At 34.1% G+C, this 19242-nt stretch overlaps 1 protein-coding gene across 9 annotated transcripts in view; it reads left to right on the top strand.

Moving 5' to 3' along the window:
• Positions 1–19242, top strand: part of ctrip (E3 ubiquitin-protein ligase ctrip) — a 75201-nt gene that overhangs the window by 19866 nt on the left and 36093 nt on the right. For 5 of the 9 annotated variants that reach the window (XM_074184155.1, XM_074184158.1, XM_074184157.1 and 2 more), the window contains exon 5: positions 8166–8354. The exons of 1 other annotated variant lie outside the window; for it this stretch is intronic. In XM_074184155.1, coding sequence (XP_074040256.1) covers positions 8166–8354 — 189 coding nt within the window. Of the gene's footprint in view, positions 1–4596; positions 4814–8165; positions 8355–17144; positions 17170–19242 lie in introns of those variants that run through there. 3 more of the 9 variants (XM_074184160.1, XM_074184161.1, XM_074184162.1) reach the window with 3 other exon arrangements.

Raw genomic sequence — 19242 nt, 5'->3', positions numbered from 1 at the left:
CAGAGTATCATTCCTCGGACTAAGCTGAAGCATACAACAAACAACAGGTTTGTCGTCGCCCCATCTGCCTATACGAGGAATTGGGCAAATTTCGGATATGCAGTTGGTTACCTCGTTCACAGATAATTTGACAATAAAGGAGTTTATTGTACATATACAATAAAGGAGTGTTTTCACATAATTCGCAAATTTCAACAACACTTTCAGAGAAATAAATTAAATTACCCTTGTTCTCAACCCTTATTAAAGCATAATTGAAGTTGGAAAACAACCTCTTTTAACTGCAATTTCTGCTATATAAATGATAACTTGCAAAATTTGGCAATTTTTTTATTCTAAATTACATTCAATGTTATTTGTAGTTTTATTTATTCATTGTATGGCAGATAACAATTTAATATAGATATTTGTCGAAAAGGTATACAATTTCCACTAAAAGTATCCATCAATTCCAAATGGCTCACAATTTTCCTGTATTCAATTTAAGGTGATTTTGGATGAATTTATACATTGGAAGATATTTCAATAGATTATCATCTAAGAGGTCTTTATATTCTGAGAATGTACTCTACCTTATTTTTGAAATAGACTATAAAACTGAAATCCATGGTATGTGGACTAAACTTTTCCTCCCATTATACCTATATAGATACCTAATACCCACCCAAATTTGCTTCATATTGTTTTATGTATTTCATTGTATTTATTCATATGTTAATGGCTATCCCTTATATTTTCTAATTTTACCTGGTTTCTATCTGGGATTACTATGTATAAGATTAAACAAAGGACCAGTTCCAAATTGGACCTTTGTCTCTGTTCATAGAACAGAAAATAATAGTCTACCAGTGAATATTTCATTGATTCAAATACTACATTTATTATTGAAGCATTTTATTGTGTGCATTTGTAAGTTATTAAATATAACTTAAAAGTTAATTGTATAAAATATTAAAAATAATTTATAACTTGGAGGGAATATGGTACACACTATTTATTCTTTAACTTTTCGTGGCCTGGAACATAAACATATGAATATTTTATTAACTTAGGTACCTATGAAATTTCTCCCAAAAACCCTTCATTTTTGTTTGCTCTATTATTAAAACAGACTAAAACAGAACACTCAACCATTTTGGTTTTGCCTTTTCAAAAGAAGTGAAAAGAAAAGAACAACTCAGGTTGTTCAGAAAAAATATTTTTCTGTAGATTCTTGACAACTTGAAAAAAAATACTTCAAAATAAATATTTGTTTTGAAGTTTTCACCAAATTTTAATGCTTTCAATGAACAGTATTTTACCCAATAAGCCTTTTCATCATGTAACAAGCATGAGCGTCAATATGTTGAAAGAGCAGTGACTTAAAAGTTTCATACTGTTTTTTTTTTAATAATGGCTGGGAAAGCAATATCATCTCGATCAGTAGAATAAATCAACTATAGAGTTATATTCGTTCATAGTTTAGTCGAAACACATAATTCTGAACGATTATAAAGTTCGCTAAAGTACCGTGTCGCGGTTTCGTAAACCGCGACACGTGTTTCTCTATACAATCAAGCAAGATTTGTGAAAGCTATTGTATAGCGAAACACGTTTGGCGGTTTTGTAAACCTTTTATAGTGAAAATCAAAATAAATTTTATCAGTGAGTTTCGATATGGATTTATTCTCATCAAGTATCGGCAATTTCCAAATACAAAGGAGAAGTACACAAGAGAAGAACAAAATACAAACAACGAGATAGTCAATAAGTAAGTAAATACTTGTTTCGAAACTTGTGTTGACATGAACATTTTCGGCAGATTTTTGCGGATTATCTGTCGAAAACACCTCTCAATTAAGGTGAATTTAAGCACACTCGATTAGCAAGCAACAATTAGGAAGTGACGATAAGGTGAACTTCTCACTTTCCAATGGATACGTTTATGGAAAAAAATTAACAATTATCGAGTGAAAATTGACAGGTAGAAGTTGGCCAACTTTTAACTTTCTCGCTTCAATTCTCCCAAATTTTTAACTGGTAAGCTTGTAGTGCGCAAATGTTCGCTGATTGGTCTATTTCAGAAAACAGTCAGTAGAAATGAGGAGTAATCTAACCTAATAGTTTTCAAATTTCTAAACATTATAGGCTGTACTTGTGATGCACTGTTTGGAACCTTTGGTGTAGTAATGACTATTAATGGAGTTTTTTCCCAACACCAAACCGTTATTGTAGCACCTCGACACGTGTTTCGATCACCAAGTGATCATCTTCAATAGGAAAATTTTTAGTTTGATCTTCACTGGTCACTTGGTGATAGAAACATGTGTCGAAGTGTTAAAATAACGGTTTGGTGTTGGGAAAAAATTTCATTATAGGCTGTGTTCTGTTTAGTTTCATCGTTTCTCAAATGATTTGTTTATATATTCGCTGAAAAATATGCAATAACAGATATACAAAAGTCGAGATTACAGATTTCTTTTTTTCTGGTAAAATCTTGAGCGCTTTCTTTGTGACTAATTGGGAATGCGTAAATGTCATCATTTTTGTTACTTGCTACTTGCTAATCGAGTGTGCATAATTTCACCTTAATTTTTCTTGTATAAGTATTACAATAATAATCACGTCACGTTATATTGTAGGTTTGCCTAAGTAACGTCTTTGTTCAATGCACCATTTATGCATTCCTTAATAATTTTTTTTATTTATTCATTATGTAGGTAATATTGTAAACTGTTTGTGTTTTCTTAAGTTCAATTCATTGGGATTAGTGATTAGGAGAGGACTGATGAGAATTAGTTATGTCTCAAAATTCTTAGTTTCAAATAAACTATCTTCCTTTTCACCCATAATTCACATTTTCTGCATTTCGAACATGTTTTATTATGAACATAATAATAATAAACGCCTTTATTTCTTGCTACAAATGAAGTGTCGGTTTCCAACTTTTGTTGAAAATTCAATTGTTTATCGCGATATTCGAAACAAGTTTTTTCGCAATTTAAAGTTTTTCTTAAATTTATAAAATAGTATATTCTATAACTTGTGTCATTCTCACAAACTCCGTAACAAAACATTCTGTTCTTTATCAGGCAGGTAACGTAATAATCACATACATTTTTTTTTTTTCAGCTAGGACTAGGTCATTCAGTATTTCACTGTTTTCTAAGTTTTTCGAAGTGAATGTTTTGGATTCAGTATTTTTTATTGTTCACTATTTCGACTTAGATATATTAAACATGTTTGTTCACCAAAACAGTACAAAAACATGGCTGATGCTGGAATGGCCTGGAATTTCATAATTCTGGGGCGACACCTGTGGGCAATATTTTAAATATTACGTGTGGTAGACGTTTGAAGATATGTCAGTCGCCATTCGCTTGTTGTGTCTTGATGCAGTTTTTTATATATTTTTGTGTTTACTATTCAACTGAAGACAATGTCGTAAGTTTGTCCAATGAGCATTAATTATACAAAAGGACAATTTGAAATCATAACCTCCTATGGTTTACTTTCTCACATAAGCTAAATTTACAGAATTGTCTGTCCTATTCTGTTCATGCTAAGGATATCAGTATCGGAATCAATGAGTCAGACTACTTCTTACTACTGTGAGACTCAATAGAAAATAGTATTTCTGTTATATGTTAGACCACAGATTATTTTTGTTAAGAGTAATTTGAATGAGGTTGAAAAAGGTATGTAAAACTAATTCCAATAGGGGATCATCAATATCAGCTTTATATTGTAGGTAATTTAGTTGGCCTTGTTGTCGTCTTTCTTTCAACATCAGTATCTTCATCTTAGAAAGTGTGCTGTTCAAATGTTCCAGATAGTAACAATTCCTGCCATTTAATGGATAGGTAGAGTGCATGAATTTGAGTGAATTGTTTTTAAAAACATCCATCCTGGAAATAAGGATTTGAAAACGTGTTCTCACTCGAAACCCTATCTACAGATTGTGAGATTGAAGATGATCATATCGTCATATCAGTACTTCTTTAAAATTCGACAGTGTGGAATATTTCTTCCAGTTTCCTTGAATATCTAGAAAGAATAACATACTTCTGGTAGAATTTAACGTCGATGTCAAATTAATCAACTATTCCGTTTATATCTGAAAGAAAGATTTGTGTATTCTACTTTTTGCGAGAAGAAAACAACAACTCAATAAAGTTTTTTCTTGAAACGTTCATTAAATACCTCTGAGAGCTTTTGTTATAAACTCCTGTGGTCAAACCCCAGAAATAAATGTAATGAATTCAACATAACTCTGCTGGAAATCATTCTCTTCTGAGGCATTCACACTGTTTGAAAAATGCAACAGAAATATAGAATAGCTATTAACTACATGTACGAATAAATCGGAAAAACAGGGCAATTTAAATATCGCACATGCCTAATATCTCAATAATTTGTTATCACAGTTCTTTGTTTACTCTCAACACATTACACTATTTGTTTTCATTATCTTGAATATATATTATGAATATTCTGGAGCAGAAAGAATGAATTCATCATTTGTGTCCATCGGAGCCGTCCAATCATTGTTATCTAATTGATATTGTTTCATTATATATTCATTCAATTTGCATTATCGCTGTTCAAATGAGTTAAAGAGATTGTTTTAAAAACTCCTATTTGCAAGATAAAAACGTAACTTAGTGATAATGTGATGTTAGGTGAATACGCGATGTGATAGACGTGTTCATTTTGCCGAACTAATTTTAAGTCTCGACCGTCGATAATGATCAATTCGGTGACTATGAAAGATCATTTTCGGTAGTTTCGATGTCTTTCCATTGGGTTTACAGTCGATTCAATTTGAATGTAGGTAGGTGTAATGAATGTTTTGCTGTTCACTCAGTAAACATGATTATCAACTTGCGAGAATTTGTGTTCGATATGATAAGGTTGTTGTTATTATGACAAATGATGTCAAAGAATAATTGTTGTGAATATTGACACAACTTCAGCTTCAATCGTAACTTTGTTTAATATTTGTGAAATATTCTTGGATAGGATGATCATTCGGTAAAATTGTCCCATGTAGAAAACTGAAAGATCAAATAAGAAGTTTTGTCACTAGTTCCTCTATATTCAATGATATCAGTAATATAACTCAAATTATTTTTGTGTTAGTAGCACTAAATCCAATGCTCGGTTGGAAAAGATAACAACATGCAGATTTTCTTTGTTTGAATATTTCAATTGTGATTTGTCGAATGACGTTATAATTCTCCGAATGAATCACCTGAATCGTGAATGATAATGATAATGTGAATATTCGCAATATTTTTAAGTGTCTATGATTTATTTTCATGTCACGTAGAAAATTCAAAAGTTTTTGTCAACGTATCTATACTGATATTATAAATGTGAAAGTTTGTGAGGATGGATAAATGTATGTATGTTTGTGGCGCTTTCACTTTGTGGCTCTTTCGCGCCTAAACGACTGAACGGATTTAGATGAAACTTTACATAAATACAGCTTATACATCAGAATAACATGTAGGCTACAATTTTGTGTAGTGTCCGTTCGAAACTGGTTTTTACGACCGAAACTGAAAACGAATTTCGGCAACGGTCTCAGTTTCGGCCGAAACCGAAACTTCCTTACAAGGATTATGTTTTGAGGGTAAAATAAAAAAAAGGTTATTTGAATCAGTAAGTCTTCATTTTTTTATCTCCAAATCACAAAGTTATGCAGTCTTCGACATTAGTACTTATTGATGATCAACATAAAAAACCCTTATTTAAGAAGAAATAATAATTGCACCTTAAAAATATTTAAAATAGGTGGGGTGTTTTTTAGAGTAGGTGTAGATCCTTTTTTTGAATATTATTGATGGGTTTTCAAAAATATTAAACTTAAAATTACTTATTTCAGTTGTTACCTAATATCACTTGTATGAAATTTAACGAGCCGAACATGACCGATCACAGCGCGGGAACTCCCGAATGCAGTTTCGGTCGTAGTTTCGGCAGGTTTCGGCAGTGTCCGGCCGAAACCGAACTTTCGGTCGGACACTAGTTTTGTGTAATTTTCGTCATGATATAACGATAAGTATTAGTTGAGTCGGAAAAATTCTTGCTCCCTGAGAGCTATCTTGGCATGCGCTACCTATACCGTTGAGTTACTTGAAAAAAATGTACTGTAAGATTGTTTACTTTAAATACATAGTTCTAAATAAAAGTCCAGCATAGCCACTGTATGCAAAATACTGATACTTTTTTAGCAATGCACATTTTGGAATTCTTATAAGAATTGATAGAATTGTCGTTTTAAGTAATTAATATAGATAAACTTTGTCTTTTACACTAAGTAATTTGGACGAATAGTTGATAAGATTAACTTGACGCAACGCAGTAAGCTATTACGCGTCGCGTCTACTGTGAGACTACGTTGGTGGATGGGCGGTCTAAGCAATGAAGCGCCATCGGCGAGAACGAGAATGCGACGTGAGGGCAGACGTCGTTAACGGTTGCCTTAGTTTTGCGAATAATTCGATTTTCAAAGCTATTCATTACATGGTGCAGTTGTCATATTTTTTCAGTTGCTGTATTTTTAAAGTAAAAATATAAATTACTAGCTGTTGCCTGCTTTGATATCAACGTACAGGCGAAGCTACTGAACCTAGAATCTTGAAATATGCAGGTAGGTTCTTTGTGTAGCGTAAATATGCATCAAGAAAGGAAATCAGGAATTTTCACCCCCAAGGGATAAAATGGGGATTCAAAGATTGTATTGAATTTTGTCAATTTTGAAGTTGGAAACCTGATGTTTTGGGTTGATGAAAAAAATTTTAACTAGTGGTCTGTCGCGAAACGTAATGTAACAAACCAAATTCAATGCTGGCGAAAAAAAGGTAAGAATTTTATAGATACTTAACTCATCGGAATCCAAAAACTGTCGTTCTCTTCAGAATTGACAAAATCAAATTTTACTTCGTTTTCTCTTTTTATTCATTTTATTCTTGAACTTCCTCAACAGATGTCAAATTTCTTTCGACACAAATATGTAGAGTGAAAGTCAAGGGTTCGAATTCTAAATTTATGAAAAACTGGGAAGTATTAGCTTTTTTACTTGTATTTTCCAAAAGGAGTATCGCAGAGTGTACCTCTTATTGTTGCATTCCTTGTTTGTTTGTTATATCTCAAGAAAATAAAAATAACAAAATAATGTTGTAAACTGTTTCCCCAAGATTTTGGACGAATTTGAGAAAAATTAGGACTTTCTGGTTAGGATTTTTTATTATTCGTTTTACAAGTCTCAAGTTTGTGTTTCTTGGCTAATTTTAGTCCAGGTAACCAATTTATACTATTTATAAGCGAATAGTTGCTGTGGAACAGGGCGTTTTCCAAAACAGGTCCCAAAAACGAAAAAAGTTGAATTCCTCTAGCTCATGTTGAAAAAAGTATTGTTGATCTGAAAATCAGGCTTTTTACTTAGGTCAATTTACTCGTAAAAATATCATATCAATCAAGGAGATTAGCGGAAGGCACTGTTTTTTAATATTGTTTGATGATACCTAACATCTCCGGTTTTTCTTCAGTGCGAATAAATCTTTCGCCTTTTACTAAAGATTTCGACTCTCCTTGATAGGAAGACTTAAAAGATTGTCTCTGGTCTGGATTCCTGGCCATACTGGCCTGGCTGCTGACTCCCTTGCAAAGGAGGGTGCTGCAAGCAGCTTCATCGGACCAGAACCTGTCATTGGCATTGTTTTAGGCTTTGCCAAACAAAAATGGAACACCTGGATGGCAAGAAGATTTATGGACTTCTGGCAGAATCTTCCAGGACTACAGTAGAGATGAACTAAGTACGATATCTAACAGGCCTTCATACAGGTCATTATCATTTGAATTACCATATGCAGAGACTCGGACTGTCGGAAGACAGTGTGTGTCGCCTCTGTTTGGAAAATGATGAAACAGCAGAGCACATACTTTGTGTCTGCCCCGCTGAGGACCAAATCAGGTTTTTAGAGTTCGGTAGAGCCGTATTCCTACCATCTGACGTGAAAGACCACCCATCATACAAACTTATCGGCTTCGTTAAGAAACTTGGTTTATTTTGTCGAGTGTGAACCGCAACCCTTAAGGGTTGCGGTGGAGGGTCGAATAGACCCACTCACTTTGGATCTAACCTAACATCTGGATTTAATGTTGTTTCTTATTTCCAGGGCACAGCTCAACAACGGGTTCGTGTGCGAGCTCAAGCGGCGCTAGTGGCAGCGGCAGCAGCTCGAGACGAGCAGCGAGGCAGCAAAAAGTCGGGTCGGCAGCTCCGGCGCTCCTCTCGGCCCCTGCCACTCACGCTGCCGCAGCCATGTCCGCCGATCAGCCCGAGGTGCCCAACAACGGACTCTCCGGTAAGTATTCCCCTCTTTTTTTTAGTTTCATGATTATTGGAATTCGGAGCGAACGTAGGCATTAGCAACCGTTAATAATTCTCCACACCTTGGGACAAGTGATAAAGTGACTTTTATCATATTTGTGTAAGCGATTATTTTAATATTTGTGACTGCAGTATCGTATGCAATTATTATCATTGTTTTCCTTAATTAGATTATTGAATTATAAAATTGTCACCATGTTTCGTAAGGCACTGCCCTGACGGACGATAGTGAACTTCTTGGTCACATGATCAAGGCAAGAATCAGGTTGTGATAAACCTTTGTTATTTTTGAATGAATTTTCATGGATTCTAAACTTTCATTTTTACGGTCGTGACGTTCCCGAGAAGGGAACTAAAACTACTTTTTAACGGATCCAGAACCATTCGAAACCCAAAAGTTCAAGGTCTTCATGTTATCAGAGAAATATGATATACCCGCGCGCAGACGATCTAGGGCAGGGATCTCAAAACTTTGAAGCCTTCGGGCCATAATGATTTTTTCAGTTTGTTCCAAGGGCCAATTTCTGCCCTTAACTATATTTCTAGACTAGGATAGTCGCAAAGTGCGTGACCTAAGCAAACTTACGCTTTTTTTGCATTACAATTATTATTGAGTATTGTGACAATTAACGGCATCTAGTGGCGATTAGTGGTACTATGTACTATCTTTTTCAGCTACCCGCTAGGTGGCATTAGGCGTAATTGAATATTTGGAATTACCGCGTTGGTTCGAGAAAGTTCTGGTTCTAGCTAGTGTATTCCGATCACCTCGAGATAGCAGTAATAATTGCATATAAAAAGGCTAGCGGCGCAACTGCGAGTTAGTCTGCGTAGGAAAGGCGAAGGAAGCGAAACTTTCTATTGTGAAATAAAGTAACACCCGTCAATAAAAGTATTTTGATTTGATTTACTGTTTTTATGTGTGATTTGTTAGTACGGAAAAGAAGCGCAAAATCGACAGTGAATGCAGAACGTTCCAAGAAAAATGGAACTTTCAGTATTTTGTGATTGAGTCCAGTAATAAGGCGCTATGTTTAATTTGTAATGAAACCATAGCTGTTCTCAAAGACTATAACATTAAACGACACGATGAATCGAAACATCTTCAAAGTTACTCCAAGTATACAGGAAGTTTGCGGAAGGAAAAATTTGAAGCGTTGAAACGTGGACTCAAATCGCAGCAATCTTTGTTTACTAAAGCGAATACTGAACAAGATTCTGCAACTCGCGCCAGCTTTCGTGTGGCTCTTGAAATCGGAAAACGTGGCAAACCATTCACCGATGGAGAAATGATAAAAGAATGCTTGATTGCGGTAGCCGAAGAAATATGCCCCGAAAAGGTAAATTTATTTAAAAGTGTCAGTTTGTCAGCAAACACCGTGGCTCGGAGGGTGCAAGACATCGCAGAAAATATATCATCTCAACTGTCTGACAAAAATGGATATCATGAGTGGTTTTTTCTAGCATTGGATGAGTCAACGGATGTGTCAGATGCTGCTCAGGTGTTGATTTTTATTCCCGGAGTAGATAAAAGCTATGAAGTGTATGAAGAACTTGTTGATATTGATAGTATTCACGGCACGACAACTGGGGCAGATATTTTTAAGGGAGTTGAAAATGCCATTAATAAAAAGAACCTTCGATGAAGAAATTTGAAATCTATAACAACTGATGGAGGCAAAAATGTGTATGGTAAAAATAAGGAGTGGTAAGGAGTGGATGCACTTGTGTCGAAGGCTGTAGAAAATGATGGTGGTTCAAAACCATTAGTCTTACATTGTAGCATTCATCAACAGTCCTTGTCCGGAAAATGTTTGGATATGTCTGAAGTTCTAAAACCAGTCATATCAGTTGTTAACTTCATCAGATCCACTGGGCTGAATCACCGACAATTCCGCGAGTTTATTCAACAGATTGGAGAAAATGATTTACCATATCATACTGCCGTACGCTGGCTTAGTTGCGGATTTCTAATTTGTTGGTCATTGATGATTGTTTCTGGGGTGATTCACCTTCCACATTCATTATCAATTTCTGGAAAATAATAATAATTTTAGACAAACCTTAAGCAAATGGGAGATTTGCATCAGGGGAAAGAATAAATCACTAGTGGTGGTCTAGGTACCAAAGTAATAGCTGTGTTTTGTTGATATACCTAATAAAAAAAATTGTGAGCAGTTACGGGACCCCTAGCAGATGTGAAATAAAAATAATAATTTGAATTGAAGAGGTTATATTTTTAGGAGTGATTAATTTTTGGAGAAGAAAGTTTTTGGCTTTCTACTACTCCATCTTGATACAAAATTATGTGGGAATCTTCCAAAGAAAGGAAGGAAGTAATCAATTTGAAAATAAGTAACTCTATACATGGATGTGTAGATCATGCAAAGAAGCAACTTTCAGACACAAACTGGAAGAAAGCTCTTCTGAAACAGCTACATTCATATAAACATTGAATTACACGAAAGAAAAAAAATTCTTTCAAAACAAATACTTTTACATGAACACTGAATTATACAGAAGATAATTTTCTCTACTCAGTTTGTATTCCAAATATTCGTTATGGAATGAAATTCAGATAACATTCACAGGAGTTCTACCTTAAATGAATGGTAACAAATTGCACTTACATGGAACACTGTCATCCTCACTGGTAGACATCGATGTTTCGTCATAAGACACTTGCCATAGGGCTCTTCAGTACCAAATTGGATAACATTATAGAAAATACACACAATTCATTCACGAATTACGATTTTTAATGTCACGGAATAAGTTTGATCTACTTATGTCATCGATGATATCGTAATGACATTCATTCACCTATTTGATTAAATCCCAGTCAAGAGGAATCTATTTGAATTGAAGGGGTTATATTTTTTAGTAATAATTAATTTTTGGGGAAGAAAGTTTTTGACTTTCTACTACTCCATCTACTTCCTGCCTTTCTTTGAAAGATTCACACATAATTTTGTATCAAGATGGGAGTAGTAGAAAGCCAAAAACTTTCTTTTTCAAAAATAATAATATTGTGCGACCCCTGTGGTGATTGTTGGGTACTGAAATATTTACAAAAAAATATATAATTAAATTATACACGAAAAATTTTAATTTGGCTTAAATATACACCAGAAAACTCAAGAATTTCATTGCAATATATTACTAAATATCTTAAATTATAAATATTAATAATAAATGTTTTGATATAATTCCACCACCATTAGATTTGTTTCATGTTTCATGTATTCTTTGGGCAAGTATTTCAGTGCATTATTTTTCGTCAAAATCAAATTAAAATTAATTAATAATTAATTTAAAAATATATGCTATGACAATTATGTAAATTTTAATCTACCAAGAGAGTAGATTTCACATTTACTGATCCTTGAGACAGACCAATATACGCAGGCTTAATACACACACACCTTAATTTAGAAATACAAAAATTTGCAGGAGACTACCCACTTTCACTTTCTAAATTATCACTGTCAGATATATTTTATTTTAATCATTAAAAAAATGATTTATGTAGTAAAACACTGGTTATGCATACTGTAGTAAACACAACTGTAGGTATTCGAGCCCAGAAAGAGGTAGCGTAACGCCGAACCAGTGAATCGCACAGTCGCTTGCGCATGGCGACCGGTCGCCACGGCATGCGTCGCCACACCAGCAATCGATTTTACGTGCGGCTATAGATGTTTCACGGATACGATATTATCGCAAAATCAAAAGTATCACGCGACAAAAATTCAAGCGACCTGATAAACTGATGCTACAAACGTGAAAACTGATGTGACAAGCGTGATAAAGATAGGTTGCAATTGCATTGGGTTTGTTTAACGTAGTGAATCGTTTTGAAGGTTAAAATCATATTTTTGTGTTGAATTTAGGTAGAGAGGTACCTATTTCGAAATTGAAAATTGGTGAACATACTTTTGATTGAGTGAATTTTATCGAAGGTCATTATCACTAGTTACAGGCTGACGTGATTCTGTGAAACACCGTTATGTTTAAAAATTATTTTTTCAAGAATATTTCATTTAATGATCTAGGAAACGATACTCACCAGTGAGAAAAATTGAAATTTCTATGCGATACCTGTTTCTGATTTTTATTCTAAAAATAAAATTGTTCTATTGATTTATAGTTTCTCATTAACACGGAGAAAGGACATTCTGATGTTGATAAATGTGGTATAATTATTTATAGGAAATTGAAATATCTTGAAATAACCATTCTGCAAGATTTTCTTACATTTACTTTGTAATTTGTCGGAATGGACAAAAAGTTTAACTTTTTGAATTTTCTTCTTGTCGTCTTCGTGATGAATATTACAATGAAAACTGTTTACCAAAATAAAAATTCATTCAGATGAATTATTGTTTCCGTTGTCATATTTCTTGTGAACTGTCAAGCATTTGACATAACAAACCAAGTAAATATGTTTTCGTAAAGTGCATCCAAAACTGTTTCTTTCGATATCTGGTGCTCGAGGCGGACATTCCTCTTTCGAACCAGAGACGTGGAAAAATTTGTTATGAGTCAACAGTATGATGAAGGTTATTTTATTTTCTATGATGACGAATTGTCTTCTAATTATGCCTGGAGTGTTCATCAGTATTTAGACCAACATTTCTACTGCACTGGATTGTTAAGAAAGGCAGTAATGAATGCCTGCACGGTCACTGGATTTGTCACCTCTTCATTTTTTCAATCATTTTCTAAATGCTATGAAGTTTATTAATATGAGAGTGCAAAAGTCAGTAAATTTTATATTCCAAACTTGGTGATACTTTTCAAGTAGATAGATGTATTTACTCTAATCTCAATGAAGCGGACACTTTTGTAAGTTTTTTTTTATTAGTGGAATCGTTTCAATGTATTTATTTATTAATATACCTAAAGCTTGTCGCTCACTTGTCCGGCACAGCCGGCGCTGTCCGTCGCCTGATGGCGACGCGACGGGTCCATCGTCCACTTGTCCAGCGACAACCAGCATACTGAAGGTGCTGTTTGTTCGATTTCAAGGGAAATACTCACAAAAAAGAATGTTGTCGGTCCATCTCATTTATCAAAAGAGGGGAAATCTGGGGGAGTTTCATCATCTTTTCAACGATCTGAAATAAGACAAGGAGACATTTTTCCAGTATTTCCTATCGGAGAGCTGGAATCTTTTCCGGCGGCGGACGGTCTTGGCTGTGCCGGGCTAGTGGGCCCTGGTTCATTCATTTTCATTGTACCAATCCTATCCATATTTTGACTGGACGTGCCGTGATGTGCTGTGCCGGACAAGTGGGCGATAAGCTTTAGAGTTTGTCGTTTAAATTATAAAATCTACATGTCGCTCACTTCGTGGTTCCTCCGAATAGCAAAAAGCGTTCAACTACTTGTCAAATATCATATTTCAATCGAGTAGAAAGAAACTGGGGAATTTGTTGACGTGTTCGGGTTCCAGGTAGTTGAATATTTAATCTTCTAGAAATTGAAAAGACTTATCTCATTGATAAAGATAAATTCTACATAGGGTCCAGGAATTAGTAGGTTATTGACTTGTACAGTTTATATACATAATTCTTGTCCACCATGGACGTTGGAATAGAAAATATGGAATAAATTAAGAAATTGATAACTTGACTTTATTTTTATTATTAGTTTGTTTTTTATATCATTTGTTTTCTTGTTTAAATTTTTGAGTACAACCCTATAAGTTTCATCCAGATTTTCACTATGATTTTTCAGACATTCCTTCAGAGAATTCAGAGACACAGTTTAGTAGGATATAGAAATGATTTTCAACAAACCTTACTAGAGTAGTTTGAAAAAAAGAATTTAGGACATAGGAAAAGTTGCAGTAGAATGTCTAAATTACTAACATTTTGTTCCTATTCCTAGGAGTATATCACTATTTGATCTTTTTATTTTGTCGAACATTCCATAATCGATATAAACGATATAAATAAAAATTATGAAAGTTGAATCTCCATATAGAAACCTCTGGTGTGGAAAAAGTGTTTCCATTTGGTCAATAATCCAGTTGTGCATTTAAGACAGCAGTAATTAAACTTGGCTCAATAATAATAGCAGAGGAGCCCACGATGCAAAATGGGGATTTACTCGAGCGTCATTGAGACATATTAGGTTGTAAAGCTTAGATGATAAGAAGAAACAAATTTTATATAATATATACCTTTTCATCGGTGGGGGAAGCGGCTATAGATTTTTAAATATGTAAAAAAGTACTGTTGCAAGGACATACTCGAGTGCGTCAGATATTGATAGCATCAATGTCCTACGTATTTTTAATAATGTTGGTATGTTAATCTGATCGTTTGCATGATGTGGGTGGTTGTACGTAAGGGTTGAAAGTGAAAAGAAAAAAAATTTAATCGAGCTCGTCAGATTTTCTATAGGAGGCTTAAGTGCAACAAAAAAAAAAGGTCTCATACAATAATCTGACGATTTCGATCTGACGCAAACTCGCGGCCATTATTGAAATGTACAAAAAAAATTCGCCATTTTGAAATACTCAAGCGCGTCAGATTAAGATATATATGGTTCATCTTTATGTTTTAGACGTGCTGTCTCATAATCTGACGATTATCTAGAGGGATTCGCTTAATCTGACAAAAACAATCTTTTTTTTTTATTTTTTTCAATTCATTGAAAAGCTTATGAAATAGCATGCAAATAAATAAGTGTATGTTTTTTAGGTATAATACTTGTATTTATAAGAAAATAATTTTTTTTAAATGCTCAAAAAATTTCATTTTTTATAATCAATTGATTAATTAATGAAGAAAGGAGAAATTAAAATTTCTATGTTTTTTACCACTTTTATTTATAACTGACGTTACTGCAGTTTCGTCCTATAAGGACATTTTCAAACTTATATATTGTATAAGTATAAGGAACTTATATATTGTATAAGTTTGAAAATGTCCTTATAGGACGAAACTGCAGTAACGTTCTATTCCAAAGTTCAATTTCTCTTTTCTTCATTATGATTTCCTACCACGTAGTAATGGCTACATCCATCAATTAATTGATTAATTAACCATCATCTTCATCGCGAACGAGTCTCTGTGATCAGCTGTGATGGCGTCATGGCAACATAATTCAGACTGGGGACGGAGTGAGAAGAAGTGAATAGAGAATAGAGGAATAGAAACTCGGAGAGGGAAATATAGGTATCACACAGCTGCACGCATTAAACTTTATCGACGAATTTTTGTTATTACGGCTTGCGGAAATCGTCAGATTATATATTTTTCGTTATCTTTGAATTATTTCCTTCAAAATAAAAAAAATTTAGCTACGCTCGAGAATGTCGAAATGACGTTATTTTTTTACAACTTTGCTGCCCTCCCCTTTCTTTACGTCACTCTCAAATTGTCAGATTACTGGAATATACACTTTTTAGCAGGTAATTAACTCACCCTACCTTTATCTGAAGCGCTCGAGAATTTCTGATGATAATTTTTTTTTTACTAATCTGATCCTTTATCCCTCTCAGGCGGCCTTATATATGGGGCTCATATTTGGTGGAGGTAATTAACCGATTACAAGGTATCCCCCTGTATATTAATCTGCCGCGCTTTAGTAAATCCCGAAATCTCCGCTTGGGCTCCCCTATTATAATATAAAAATCGCACGTAGGAAAAATGTACCCAGTCATAACTACTATAACAGCTGAACTACGATACCGACTGTTAACTATTATGTACTATCTTTCTCGATCTGCGAGAGTCTTATGACTGAAATGTTTATAATTTTTTAGGTGAACTGTAGTTAAATATTTGTTCAATAAATCTTGGAGACAAATTTACAAATATCTAAGCCAGAAAAATAGGCGCCGTTACGCGTTAGGTAACGAACATGTTTACCCTCCCAATTCAGAAACGAATATTTTTGAAGTGACAACTTCTTATGAGAGGCTTCATATGGCTTCCCTTTCCCTCACGCATATCCCGACAGAAGGCAGGCTCTTCCTCTCTCGTGGGACAGACGGTCAGTGTATAGAATTCGTTAGGCTTCGTTACCTAATGCGTAACGGTGCCAGTTTTGCTTTCCTTTCTCTCAGCGGAAGGCAGGCTCCTCCTCTCTCGTTGGACAGTGTTCAGTGTGCGTTAGACATGTACTGTTGACAGTGCTTATTATAAAAATCTAACCAGCAAGCACGTAATATTCTTTTATTACGTGAAACGTGGCTCAAAAATGATGATACTAAGTACATACACAAAATAATCAATAAAAGATTTTATGAAAAAATAACCTTTTTTTACATGTTATCATATTAATATACATAAAATTTAAGTAATAACCTGAGCTTTCCTCAAGTTAAACAATTTTAGTATTACCTAAATAGTTCAGCATAGATGAGTTTAAGTTATCACTTCTGTCGAGCGTCCCCAGATGCACACGTTTTTTTTTTTTTTTCTACAAAAATGACACTCACAACTTTGACTCAATTGTTTTCATTCTCATGGATTGAGAATAGTGGTCAGAGGCCGAGATATCAAATAACTATTTCACTATACGGTGCACCGATAAAATTTTATGCGGATACTTGACTTCTATATCTATCGCAAAATAATAATACCTTTTTGACGATGGTGCAGAGTTACTTTCATTCCGTTGTAATACGAATTCAAGACCGATTTAGTAATTAGTCGCAGTTCGTGATTCTCGAGAGAAAGTTGCGTTTTAAACGGTTCATATTTTATTGTTTAACGTTTGTTTGGTGCGAGTGAGTCAGCTCTTTCAGGGGATTACCGTTATGGTTTTCTGTGAGTATCTTCTGATTCTCTTTTTATTTCGAGGTGGTACACCACTGACAACTTCGTTCAACGGGTGAATTTGTGGAAGTTGTTCAGGGTTGCGATCAAACTTGATCAATAAGTTGCCCTTCAATTGATTACAATCGATTTGATCTTACACAGTCCGACTTTAACATGAAGTTCATGAAGAAGTAGTAATAGAACAGTGTCACTATTTTTGTTCGGGTTTGAAGGTTGTCGATTTTTTGTCCTCGACCCTTCATCGCAACCCGCAAGGGTTTGTTGTGGCTCACATCTATTTAAACTCGACCAAATGAACCCAGCTTCTTAACGAAGACGATTAGTTTATATGGTGAGTGGTCTTTCAGGTCAGATGGTAAGAGTGTGGTTCTACCAAACTCTGAAAAACTGATTCGGTCCGCAGCGGGGCAGGCACAAATTATGTGCTCTGCTGTTTCATCATTTTTCAAATAGAGGTGATACACACTGACGTCCGAAAGTCCGAGTCTCTGCATATGATGATTCAAATGGCAATGGCATGTGAGAAGGCCTGATAGACATCGTTGTTGTTTCCTACTGTAGTCCAACAACTGTTTGGTTTCAAGCTTTGAAGGGTGAATAAACGCCTTGGAGTGAACCCATCCTGGAAGATTCTGCCAGAAGTCTTCAAATCTCCAGGTGTTCAATGTTTGTTTGGCGAAGCCTAAAGCGATGTCAATGACAGGTTCTGCTGGACCGATGGGGCTACTTGCAACACCCTCCTTCAAGGGAGTCATTAGCCTCATTGCCTTCCCGGTACATCAGTCTTTTATTTAGCTGTTCGGATTGACGTCGTATAGACTATACACCTCCCAATTTACACGAGAAACTGAAATACAGAACTGACTTACACAATTAGAACATTCGGCGACAAACAGTTCTTATCCCAAAACTGCTGTTCTTTCTCCTACAATATCGCATCATGCATCAAAAATATCTATAAACTTGATAGTTCACTTTTGAATTTACCTGAAACAAAAAAAAAATATTATTAATTTCATAGTTTATTATATAAACAATTTGTTATAAACAAATTCCCAACCGCGATATTTTTTTTCTTAAACTGCTGAAAATTACAAAAACAATCATTCATTTATTTTTTCATTATGTGCCACAAAGTTGCATGAATCACTCGATGTATAAACTTAAATCAATATAATATTGAAACTATTAAAGATATGAAAATGAACATTGAATACATTTTTATAAAGAATTGATAGATTTTTCAAATTAGCTTCTCAACTAATTTGTAACTATTGTTACCTAATCAATTGTTATTTGCATTTATTTCAAAAATAACTCAAATATGATAAAATACCTACCTTTACAGAAATGTTGTTTATTGATTCAGTCTGCAACCCATGCAATTCTTTATTTGCAAATAATTTGGTTTTTCATCTATTAATGTATTTTCTTGCAACTTTGAAATGTATTTTTTTGTCATTTTCAGCCGTTTAAGAAAAAAATATATCGCTGTTGGGTATTTATCTATAACAATTTGTTTAGTTAATAACGATCCTTCAAATAGAAAACATTTTTGAATTGATTATTTTATCATTTCAAATATAGAAAAACGTATATAAACAATTAATTATTGTTGTTATTGTTTTTCCTAAAAATCATATTGTGAAGACAAAAAACATTATAAAAATAAAATTATAAACTACTCGCATAGTATATTTGTTTATAAACAATGGTGCTAAACATTTTTTGTTCAACTTACAGAATGTTTTTATTTAATACAAAAACAGAAATATAATCTATCTATATAACTATCTATATATTCTATACTAATTATAAATGTGAAAATGTGTAAGTATGGAAAGATGTATGTATGTATGTAAGAATGTTTGTAGCTCTTTCACGCCTAAACGACTGAACGGATTTAAACGAAACTTTACGTAAATACAGCTTATACAGCAGAGTAACATGTAGGCTATAGTTTTGGTCATAATATAACAATAAGTATTAAGTAAGTCGAAGAAATTCTTGCTCCCTAAAAGCTATCTTGGTGTGCGTTACCTATACCATTGGAGTTATGGT

This window comes from Leptinotarsa decemlineata, unplaced genomic scaffold, assembly GCF_025532065.1.
Source record: "Leptinotarsa decemlineata unplaced genomic scaffold, Ldec_3_MD MMD2_tig00026354_RagTag_RagTag, whole genome shotgun sequence".
NCBI classification, from domain to species: Eukaryota; Metazoa; Arthropoda; class Insecta; order Coleoptera; family Chrysomelidae; genus Leptinotarsa; species Leptinotarsa decemlineata.
This window is presented reverse-complemented; position numbering and strand designations above follow the sequence as displayed.